At 38.4% G+C, this 12,276-nt stretch overlaps 1 protein-coding gene across 1 annotated transcript in view; it reads right to left on the bottom strand.

Moving 5' to 3' along the window:
* RNGTT (RNA guanylyltransferase and 5'-phosphatase) overlaps nucleotides 1–12,276 on the bottom strand; it is a 347,127-nt gene that overhangs the window by 273,633 nt on the left and 61,218 nt on the right. Inside the window, exons 5-6 of the mRNA XM_017506810.2 lie at nucleotides 10,968–11,043; nucleotides 8,880–9,120 (exon numbers count right to left, since the gene is read on the bottom strand). Coding sequence (XP_017362299.1) covers nucleotides 8,880–9,120; nucleotides 10,968–11,043 — 317 coding nt within the window. The remainder of the gene's footprint in view (nucleotides 1–8,879; nucleotides 9,121–10,967; nucleotides 11,044–12,276) is intronic.

The following is a 12,276-nucleotide window of genomic DNA, read 5'->3' as shown; positions in this document are numbered from 1 at the left end:
CTTCCCAAAGAGTTCCATGTAAGCCCTGGAATTCCTTTTTCATAAATAACCTTCCCCTATCACCTCAGCCTTTTTCTTGAACACCTATACCCTGTGTCTCAACTAAAAGCTAGCTCTCCCCAGGGAGACCACTTCATCTTAAAGCTACTTATTCTCCCACTGACCAAGATCCATGGCAGTAGTATAAACAACTATTCTACCTCCTCACTGCTTTCCTAATCTCTTTCAAAAGACCCTCTTCTGTTTACTCTAATTCCCTTCAGCTGTATCACTCAGCTGTGGTAAAGCAGAAATCCACCATGGTTGCTGGCATAACAACTCTCTTTAAGAGCTGTCCTCCCCACCCACAAAGATGGGGCCTAATAGCCATATTATGTGGCATTACAAGGTAACATCCTACTCCAGCCAAGGTTAATGGGCGCATGAATAACCCCTAATTCAATCTGAAGCCATCAGATTCTCTCTCCTGGTAATTTGGAATTGGGATTCAGAGACAGGCAGTTAGTCTCTGAATATGGCTAAGATTGTAACAGATTACCTTAGAAGCTTTGAGACAGTTAATAATCTCCCAGGAAAATGAGGAATCAAAAAGAGCCAGTCTTAGACAGAGACAATGAGAAGACTGATACAAATAAAGGGACAAAAGCAGAGATATTAAGAAGAAATAGCAGAAACTAGGTTCTAGGTTAACTTTCCAGGTCCAGGTTCCAATACCATCCTAAAATCTGGCTATATTCCAGTGCCTGAATTCTACCAATTTACTCATGAATAAGTACCCTTACTATTTAAGCTAACTGAAGTTATTTTCTGCTACTTGCAGCCAGAGAGTCTAAACAAGTGAAACTCTCTATCCTTAGTGTATTGAAAGATAATGCCCTACTTTGATCAAAAAAAAAAGTTGGTCTTTCTCACTACTGTAACTTATATCATTCTATTGGTAACATCAACATCCACTGAAATAACTCAACCTATCCTACAACCTTTACAGTTCACTCATTTCATTTTCAGTGACCCTCATCTTTGTCCAACTGAAACATCCTGCTCCATGGCCATACCATAATCATTTCAAAGCATTCTACCTTTTGAATCAATTAAACTCATATTGATTGAAAATATGACCAACATTCAACCAAGCACTTTGAGTGTTGACAGCATTTTAAAACCAGCATGTTGCTCTAACTTTTATAAACTCTTTCACTCTCACTATGCCCACTTTTCAATTTCACCAAGACTAAAAGTCCCTTCATTTCTCCCTTTACACATTCTAATGGCACCCTCATCCTGACCTTACTTCCTATTCAGCCTACAACCCAGGGCTGATGACTTCAATTATTTTTCCCCTGATATCCTCAGAGCCCCTTACCCTCCTGTCCTTCATCACACCCACACTAAATTTCTCCAACCTTGAATCAACCTACTTTTAATCTTCTCCACTCCCACACAGACAGCTAAAACTTACTGAGGAAAAAAATCACATCCCAATCACATCTCCAGTACTAAGAATGATATTTTCCTCCTATTGCTAAAGACCTATTATCCAACAATTGCCCTTGACCTCCATTCCCTTTCACCATCTCAGAGGTTTCTCTATCATTTATTCCCCAAATATTTACTTTCAACTTCATTGACTTCACTAGCTCCTTATCCACACTAATAAATATGCTTGAATTTATCCCACACTAAAAAGCCTTTTCTGACTATGCCTGTATCAATTACCCTTCTTCTCCCTTTTCTATCATAATCAAGCCACTTGAATGAATAGTTTATAGTAGTGTGCAGAAAAGGGTTAACATAACACTAGTGCTTGCTAAGTTGGCCCCTGAATGGCACCTGAGAACTTGACTTTTGGAGTGTTCTCAGTCAACTGATAAGGATGGTTCACCAAACCTAGATTACTTGTGACAACAATACAGTTTATGGTGAATAAATTTTTTTTCCTCCTGGGATCCTGGAATTTTGGTACATGCTAGGCAGAGAGTGTCTACATGACTAGCCATCAATAAAACTCTTGAGCAGTGAGAGTTTAATGAGTTTCTGTGGGCAGAAACATCGCAAATACATTGTTGCAGGAAGAGTGAGCTCAAGATGACCCCTCACCAGCAAGAGAGAGTATAAGAAAGCCTGCCCATGAACTCCCCCAGACTCTACTTGTCTTTGTCTCTTATGATCCAGCTGTATATCTTTAGCACATTGCTGTACATCCTTAGCAACTGAGTTATGAGTATAACCATATGCTAAGTCCTAAGTTCTTCTAGTAAATCTCCAAAAGTGAAGGTGGTACAGGGAACCACTAACACAACTCTATCTCCACCTTCTTACCTTCCATTAGCTTCTTAAAATTGCCAGTCTGACCCAGCCCTACCGTACCAAAGAAAATAATCCTCAGATAAATACTTTCTGTCCTTACTGAATTTTGTCCTCTCTGTGATATCATACTGTTAAGTCGCTCCGTTTATGTTACTTCTAAACTATTTCTCATATTTTACATTTCTTTTGTCTTTTCATGCTGCATGCTGGAAGGATTTCTTAGCTAGATCCTCCAGCTTGATTATTTCATTCTACTACTCACCCCACATATGCACAGAAAGCATAACCAAAGAGTAGAGAGCAACTGGCTTGAGAATGATGATATTTTGCCTTTTAACACTATATACTCCTAGACGTTTGCATTTATATTCAACAACAACAACAAAAAAAACTCTAATCTTTAAGTCATCTGTGTATGTTTTAAAGTTAAATAAATAATAGGGAAAAATTCTTCTAAGACAAAAATGCCAGGGGTAGTATAAAAGTTGAAGGATTCGCCGGGCGCGGTGGCTCAAGCCTGTAATCCCAGCACTTTGGGAGGCATAGGCGGGTGGATCACGAGATCAAGAGATCGAGACCATCCTGGTCAACATGGTGAAACCCCGTCTCTACTAAAAATACAAAAAATTAGCTGGGCATGGTGGCGCGTGCCTGTAATCCCAGCTACTCAGGAGGCTGAGGCAGGAGAATTGCCTGAACCCAGGAGACGGAGGTTGCGGTGAGCCGAGATCGCGCCATTGCACTCCAGCCTGGGTAACAAGAGCGAAACTCCGTCTCAAAAAAAAAAAAAAAAAAAGTTGAAGGATTATAAGTTGTTTCTTTCATTTTCTAACTTTCTTTAATAAAGATTAATATTCTTTAATCTTTAATATATTACTTATATGAGTAAAATATTTAATAATTTTAGGATTTACTAATTATGGTTTGAAAAAACAAAAAACTACCAAAATGCTACATAAGGTTTTAGAATTTTTTTTTCCTAATTCGGCCTTTGGAGATATAAGCACAAACATTCACAAAAATCACCATCTCATAACAGTTAGAAATCAAGCCTAATTGCTTTCTCCAAAAAGAGAGAAGAAGGTTTCTGCTTTTGTCAATGGCAAGTTAGTTTATTTAGACTTTTTTTTTTTTTTTGAGACAGCCTATCACTCTATCACTCTGTCACCTAAGCTGAAGTACAGTGACATGATCACAGTTCACTGCAGCCTCAACCTCCCAGGCTCAAGCAATCCTCCCACCTCAGCCTCATAAGTAACTGAGACTACAGGCACACACCACCACACCTGGCTAATTTTTTATTTTTTTGTAAATACGAGGTCTCACTATGTTGCCCAGGCTAGTCTCAAACTCCTGAACTCAAGCCATCCTTCTACCTCAGCCGCCCAAAGTGCTCAGATTACAAGTGTGAGCAAATGCACCCAGCCTAATTAGACTAATTTTATAGCCAGAAGAAAAAGCTGAACAAAATGTTTAAGAATTCATTTGAAGACCTCAGAGAATTAGAAGGCAATAAGGCAGGCCGGATGTGGTGGCTCATACCTGTAATACCAGCACTTTGGGAGTCTGAGGGTGTGGGGGGGTGCGATCATTTGATGTCAGGAGTTCGAGACCAGCCTAACCAACATGGTGAAACCCTGTCTCTACTAAAATGCAAAAATTAGCTAGGCATTGGTGTCAGGTGCCTGTAATCTCAGCTACTTGGGAGGATGAGGCAGAATTACTTGAACCTGAGCTGAGATCATGTCACTGCACTCCAGCCTGGGCAACAGAGTGAGATTCTCTCAAAAAAAAAAAAAAAGGAAGGAAGGAGGGAAAAAGGGAGGGAGGGAAGGAGGGAAGGAAGGAGGGAAGGAGGGAGGGAAGGAGGGAGGGAAGAAGGGAGGGAAGGCAGGCAGGCAATAAGGACTTGAAGAGCCAAAATCTCAAGAGGGAAGGGAAGCCCAGAAAGGTGAGCTAGACATCTCCTACAGCTTTTCTCTTCTGGGACTCTCCTCTACAGGCACTGTTTCAAAAAAAGTAGCTAAGACAACTAAGAAACCGAACAGAAATTTCAGCAATATCGCAAGAATGGGAAATAAAAACTGGAGTTACAGGTCATCAAGTAAGAGGAGTCCAGTTTAATTCCCCACACTTTCAGTTAAGATCCTCAAAGGCTGTACTCTAGGAATAAGAGTGAAGCAAAAATAGACCAGTCACCCAAACCTAAATTCTAGTTTCTAACAGCTCAACCCCTAATTAAGACATTATTCTGCTCCTAACTCTCTACAGGAGCAAACGTAAATCCCCTCTAAGGAAAAATAACATGATCAGAGCCTCAAATTATTTCCACAATTTTTCATCAACTACATCTAGTATTTAATCAAAAATACTCAAGTATGGAAAAAAAAACCCTATAATTGACTAGATATCAAAAGGACATGAGAAGAAAAATTTAAAAAGTTCCACAGGAGACCTACATATAAGTTTTATTTTTTATTTGACACAGGCTTTTAAAAAAACTGGGATTAATATTTTCAAAATCTGAAATGACAAGATGAAGAATTCCAGTAAAAAACTGAAGATCATTTTTTTAAAAATCAAATGGAAATTCCAGGAGTGAAAGTAAAATAACTAACATTAAGTAGTCAATGGATGAGTTTAACAGCAGCTTAGACAAAGCTTAATGGGGACATTAGTAAAGTCCAAGATAGGTCAGAAGAAAATCTCCTCCAAACTAGGCAAGGCACAGTGGCTCAGGCCTGTAATCCCAGCACTTTGGGAAGCCAAGGCAGGTGGATATCCTGAGGTCAGGAGACCCCACACAAGCCTGGCTAACATGGTAAAACCCTTTATCTACTAAAAATACAAAACTGACCAGGTGTGGTGGCATGGGCCTGCAGTCCCAGCTGCTCATGAGGCAGAGGCAGGAGAATTGCTTGAACCCAGGAGGCGGAGGTTGCAATGAGCCAAGATTGCACCACTGCACTCCAGCCTGAGCCACAGAGGCAGACTCTGTCTCAAAAAAATATATAAAGAAAAAAAAGAAAATGTACAAACTAAAAAACAAAAAAAAGGATAAACATATGGAAAAGAACACAGGAGATCATTTTTAAAATGTTTTTTTTTTAGACCAGGCATGGCGGCTCACGCCTGTAATCCTAGCACGCTGGGAGGCAAAGGCAGGTGGATGATCTCAGGTCAGGAGTTTGAGACCAGCTTGGCCAACATGGTGAAACTCAGTCTCTACAAAAAATGCAAAAATTAGCTGGGTGTGGTGGTGCATGCCTGTAATCCTAGCTGCTTGGGAGGCTGAGGCAGGAGAATCACTTCAACCCAGGAGGGCAGAGGTTTCAGTGAGCCAAGATCACAACACTGCACTCCAGCCTGGGTGACAGGGCAAGACTGTCTCCAAAAAAAAAAATTTGTTTTAAAGGCTTACTGGTATTAGGTTGAGCTCTAGAAGAAAGAATGGATCTGAAACAATACTTGAAAAGATAACAGTCAAAAATTGTCTAAAATGAACTGGGAAAACAAATCCAACCACATATTTAAGAATCTCTACAAACACCATGCAGAGTAAATACAAAGAAAACCACAAGTAGAAATATCATGGTAAAACTGCTGAAAATCAAAAACAATAAGAAAGTACCTTCAAAGAAGCAACTTCTAAACAGAAAGAAATTCTGGCATGAAATATTCAAAGTGCTGGAAAAAAAATAACTGTCAAGCACCCCAATTTTTTTTTTTTTTTGAGTCTCACTCTGTTGCCCAGGTTGGAGTGCAGTAGCACAATCTTAGCTCACTGCAACCTCAGGCTCCTAGGTTCAAGCAATTCTACTGCCTTAACCTCCCAAGTAGCTGGAATTACAGGCGCCCACCAATATACCCAGCTAATTTTTTGTATTTTTAGTAGAGACAGGGTTTCACCATGTTGGCCAGGATGGTCTCAAACTCCTGGCCCTGTGATTCACCCACTTTGGCTCCCCAAAGTGCTGGGATTATAGGCATGAGCCACCACACCCAGCCAAGTACCCTGATTTTTATACTCAGAAGAAACATTCCTCAAAATGATGTCAAAAAAGACAATTTCACACAAAAACTAAAAGAATGCACCACAACACATCCACATGGAAGGAAATACTACATGAAGCTCTTCAGTTAGAAGGAAAACTATCCAAAATGGAACCACAAAAATACATGAAAGAATGAAGAGCAGTAGAAAGGGGAAATATGTGGGTATATCTAACCAATATTAACTGTATAAAAATGTCATGGCCAGGCATGGTGGCACACACCTGTAGTCACAGCTACTCAGGAGGCTGAGATGAGAGGATAGCTTGAGCCCAGAAGTTCAAAGTACAGTGAGCTAAAATCACACCACTGCACTCCAGCATGAATGACAGAGTGAAATAACTGTCTCTTTAAAAAAAAAAACAAAAAAGTCTCATGGGGTTTAAAATATACACAGAATTTAATACACAATACCAAAAAAGACAGGCAGAAGTAAATGGAATAAAAGGTTGTAAAATTCTTGGCCAAGTGCAGTGACTCAGCTCACACCTATGATCTTACTACTTTGGGAAGCTAAAACAGCAAGATTACTTGAGGCCAGGAGCTGAAGACCATCCCTGCCAACATAGCAAGACATTGTCTCTACAAAAAAATAATAAAATTATCAGGGTATAATACAGATGGCACAGATATGTAATCCTAGATACTTGGGAGGCTGAGGCGAGAGGATCCCTTGAGCCCAGGGGTCTAAAGCTGCAATGAGCTATGAACAAGCCACCGTACTCCAGTCTGGGCGACAGAGTGAGACTCTGTCTCAAAAAATAAACATATAAGATTTTCACATTGTCTAAAAAGTGACAAAAGTACTAACATATACCAGCCTTTAAAAAGTCAAAGATGTATAATAAAATCTTGAGTAACTAATAAAAAAATAGTAAAAAAATGTATAGTCAACAAGCAATGGGTTGCGGTGATAGAAGAATAAAAGCAACCACAAAGAAGGCAAGAAAGAAACATACCACCAGTGGTACAAAAAAATAGCAAGACAATTTGAATCTCATCTTTACATGAAATGTACATGGACTAAATCAGAAGGCAAAAACTGTTGTCTGAATAAATGAAACCCAGCAAGATGTTTCTAAGAGATACACTGTAGTAGTCCCAGTAACTTGGTAGGTTGAGGTAGAAGGATCACTGAATCCAGGAAGGTTAAGGCTGGGCTGCCACTAGTGAGCCATAATCATGCCACCACATTCCAGCCTGGGCAACAGAGTTGAGACCCTGTCTCTAAAAACAGACAAATAAACAAAACTTATATTTTATGCTATGCTGCTAATTGAAGATTCCTTAGAATATGATTGTTATTTTTCCAGGTATGTGACTCCATAATTTCAGGTATCTAAATCCAGGAAACAAAAATTTGACTAAAATGATACATTATTTTTGAAATTATTTCTATGTTTCAAAGCAATTTACACTTTTCAGTATCCTTATACTCTTGAAATTTAAAATGTGTAAATGCAATTAAACAATGTTTTTCACTTTAAGCAAAAAATAACTTACATGGTTTATATAAACAAGTAATAATTTCCTTGCCTGTGAACTACTGTCTACTAATAAATGAGTTGCAGTTCATACCACTCAACCATAATATACCATGAACCTTAATAATTTCCTTAATACAATTACCTCCATACTTTCCCTAACTTTTCCCTTTGTCCTATACTATATACTTGCATGTGTACAAGTACAATCAGTACTTTTCATCTCGGCAGTTCCCCTATCCCCCAGGAAAAGAAGATAACTCCTCATATTTATGGTTAGCCCTTTTATTTCTATAAGATTATTAAAGGTTGTCTAGAGAAGAACTGAGTCTTCTTGGTTTAATTTTATGGAAAGCATGAAAACATCGCCCATGAAGGGGGATACAGAATTCACATGTAAAGTTATTTTAACTATATGACAATTTTGTAAAGCATTAGTAAAAATATTCACTACGTATTTAGTTGAAATCTCACAATACTTTGTAAAGAAATAGTAAGTTCTCAATCTAATATCCAAAAGTTCTTTGGTTTCCCTAAAAAAACAAAAACAGGAGAAATTCACATAATTTTTCTCTTTGAAAAGACAGACTCGTGACTATTAAGAATCTTTAGAGGCCAGGCACAGTGGCTCATGCCAGTAATCTCATCACTTTGGGAGGCCAAGGTAGGAGGATCACTTGAGCCCAGGAGTTCAAATTCAAACTGGGCAACTAAGTGAGACCCTTTTCTACAGAAAATGTAAAAGTTAAAAATTAGCCAGGCATGGTGCAGGTGCCTGCAGTCCCAGCTACTCAGGAGGCTGGGGTGGGAGGATCGCTTGAGCCCAGGAGATCAAGGCTGCCACTGCACTCCAGCCTGGGCAAGAGAGCAAAATCTTGTCTCAAAAAAAAAAAAAAAAAAATCTTTTTAGAAAGAGCTAGGATGAATCAACTGACATGCCTAGCTAAAGAAACACGGCCAATATTCCATTTTCATAAATCTCAATAAGCTTGCAGAAGAAGAAATAAAACCTACTATAATATTTTTAAACATTACCAGTTTTAACCGTTCTTTTCTCCTTTTGCCAAAAGAAGCACTTGACCCAGGTTCTGACTCCTTCTTCCCATCCTCATCCTCATCTTCATCTTCATCATCCTCAAAACACCAATCTGGCAACAGAGGTGGAGGTGGTGCTTCCTCTATGTCACCATATCGACGAAAAAGTTCCTTCAAATAATCACCCTTATAGATTCCTGGTGGTCTGGCTTGGGCAAAAGTAGCAACTGCTGCTTCGATACTATGGGAAACAAACACCGTGCAATTTCCTCACTATCCTCCATTTACGCAGGCTTATCAAAAACTCATTTACTATATTCAAGGCTCCCTATACAGTAAAATAGAAGTTTATAAAATGGACAAATCACAATCCTCAACCTCAAGTCATTCAATCTATTAAAGGATAAATTCATTCTGGAAAGGTTTTAATATAAGGTATTCTGAAAATTCTGAAATTCTAAGTAAATTGCTATGAGTGTACAGTAGAAGCCTGGATAGGGTCTGTGAAGAATTTAAATAAACTATTGAAGGTTGAGGTCTGACTCTGCAGGAAAAAAATCAGTTAAAAAAATTATGTGAGCAAAAGTAAAAGCATACTGATTTTACAGGAACTTTCAACAGATCCAGGCACTAAGAATCTAGATCACCAAAAAGAGTGTAAGCATAGGCTGCATCTGACATAGGAACCTGGGGTCATTGTGGAGAGCATCTGAATGATCAGAGCTGGAAAATACATGCAGTATAGAACCACCAACAATGCGTACCGCAAAATGCAAAATCACATGCGTACTTCACCTGATTATATTCAAAAAAGGACCAGCTCTGTGAAAGCCTTTGTAAACATAAATAATGACGTTCCATCAGTCAACAAGAAAATTCAGTAATATATTCTCTTAAGAATATCAGGTAACTAAAGTCGTAATCTCTCAGGATCTAAAAACACAATTCAAGAATAAAAAATGTTCTTGTTTCCCATGATCTGTGTTAGAGGAAGTTAAAAAAGAAAAAACAACAAAAAAAGAATAACAGATGCTCAATAAAGACATGCTGATTGGCTTAAAGGGAGTAATGCTCTCCCAAAAATACTTCCTTTGTGTATCATTATAAACTTTTCCTAGTACTCAACAGCTATAAAAAAGCTATTGGTTAAGTGTCTGTAGTCCAAAAATCTGAAATCCTAAATGTTCCTAAACCCAAAATTTTTGAGCATTGATGGGAAGCTCAAAGGAGATGCTCACTAGATCATTTCTGATTTTGTATATTCAGATTAGGGATGCTCAACTGGTAAGTAAAATGCAAATATTCCAAAATGCGAAAAAAATCCAAAACACATCTACTCCCAAGCATTTCAGATAAGGGATGCTTTAACTGTATTTAAAAGGTAAAGAACAATAATAGTAATCTCCAAAGCCAGATACAAATACACAATATTGAAAGAATCTGTCTCAGTTCCATAAGAGGAGGAAAAAAATCTGAAAAAGTAAATACACAGTTTATGAAATTTATAAGCACTCAAAGTGTTTTGCTAGTTAGTACAAAACACCTGGCTGGGTATGGTGGGCTGGGCGTGATTCCATGCCTGTAATCCCAACATTTTGGGAGGCCAAAGGCAGAGGATCACTTGAGCCCAGGAATTCAAGACCAGCTTAGGTAACACAGGGAGACCTTATCACTAGACAAAAAGAAAAAAGAAAAAATTAGCCAGGCATGGAGGGCACACACTTGTGGTCCCAGCTACTTGCGAGGCTTAGGTAGGAGGACTGCTTGACCCTCAAGAGGTGAAGGCTGCAATAAGCCACGATCACACCGCTACACTCCAGCCTGGATGACAGAGGAAACTTTGTCTCAGAAAAAAAAAAAAAAACAGAGACAGACAGACAGACAGACACACAGACACACACACACACACACACACACAGACACACACCAGGTAATAGTAACATAAAGATTAACCATATGTAAAATGAAAAGCAGTTCAAATTACATTAATCATGAGTTCACCAAAAACTTGAGAATACAAAATTCTGCAACTAACAATAAATTTTTTTATTACAAAATACATCTTCCATTATAACAAAATACAAATACCTCCAATCCATTTTCTCCACCAAAAAGGCACATATGAGGAAGCCAGTGCGATTGAAGCCATGAGTACAATGAACACCTAGAAAATAAAGCAGCTTTGGTTTAAAATTAATAAAACACTTCAGAGGCCACATTTACTTTAAAATTCCAACCTGCAATCAAAACATTTCAGCTGGTTTACAAAATAACACTTTTTTGAAAAACTTAAAACACCTCTTATAACTTGATAACTTGTCAGTTTAAATTGCTAGCTAGAAGTTTAAGTGTAATATATAGGTTTATTGATTTAAAACTGTCTCTGTTTAACAATTTCTCCTAAAACTAGAAGATTCCAAGCATTTTAAATAAGGAGGTATCTTCATCAAACACACAACTCAAAAGGACACATAAAACACATACATACAAGATCCTTCTGATCCTCAAACTTTAAATAAATTTCTCTAGTAGAAAAAAAAACAGCCCTCTTCAGGATCAATGGCATACATTTGCATGACATTCAAATCATATTTTTTAAACTCCAGAAACTAGAACAGAGCAAATAAACTAATAGAAATATAAATTCTCATGGGGGGTGATACTAATTAAATATAATCAACAAAAGGGGCTAAGAAAATAATTAACTGATAGATACACAGTACAATAAAAATAAAGTTACCTTGAAGCTCTCTAGAAACCAAACAGCTATATTTTCAGGTTAGGTTATAATCTTTCAAAATAAACTTTTAGAAGAAAGACACCAGCTGAGAAAGGAAATTAATTTTCTTAAACTCTTTTTCAGAACATATTTAAGATCATTTTAACTACTGTTAAGGTTTTGCTCTGTGTCCCCACCCATATCTCATCTCAATTTGTAATCCCGACAACGCCCATGAGGGACGGATCTGGTGGGAGGTAACTAAATCATGGAGGTGGTTTCTCCTCTGCTGTTATTCTGATAGTGAGTTCTCAGGAGAGCTGATGGTTTGTAAGTGTCTGACAGTTCCTCCTTCACAAGCTCTCTCTCTCCTCGCCATGTAAGAAGTGCCTGCTTCACCTTCCACCATGATTATTAGTTTTCTGCAGCCTCTCCAGGCATGCAGAACTGAGTCAATTAAACCTTTTTCCTTTACAAATCACCCAGTCTCAAGTAGTATCTTTACAGCACTGTGAAAACAAACTAGCACGACTACTTTGAAAATAGTAATTAAAACATGACAATATTGGCCGGGCGCGGTGGCTCAAGCCTGTAATCCCAGCACTTTGGGAGGCCGAGGCGGGTGGATCACGAGGTCAAGAGATCGAGACCATCCTGGTCAACATGGTGAAACCCCGT

Source organism: Cebus imitator, unplaced genomic scaffold (assembly GCF_001604975.1).
Source record: "Cebus imitator isolate Cc_AM_T3 unplaced genomic scaffold, Cebus_imitator-1.0 Scaffold359, whole genome shotgun sequence".
NCBI classification, from domain to species: Eukaryota; Metazoa; Chordata; class Mammalia; order Primates; family Cebidae; genus Cebus; species Cebus imitator.
Note: the sequence above shows the minus strand (reverse complement) of the source record. Positions and strands in the feature narration are given on the sequence as shown.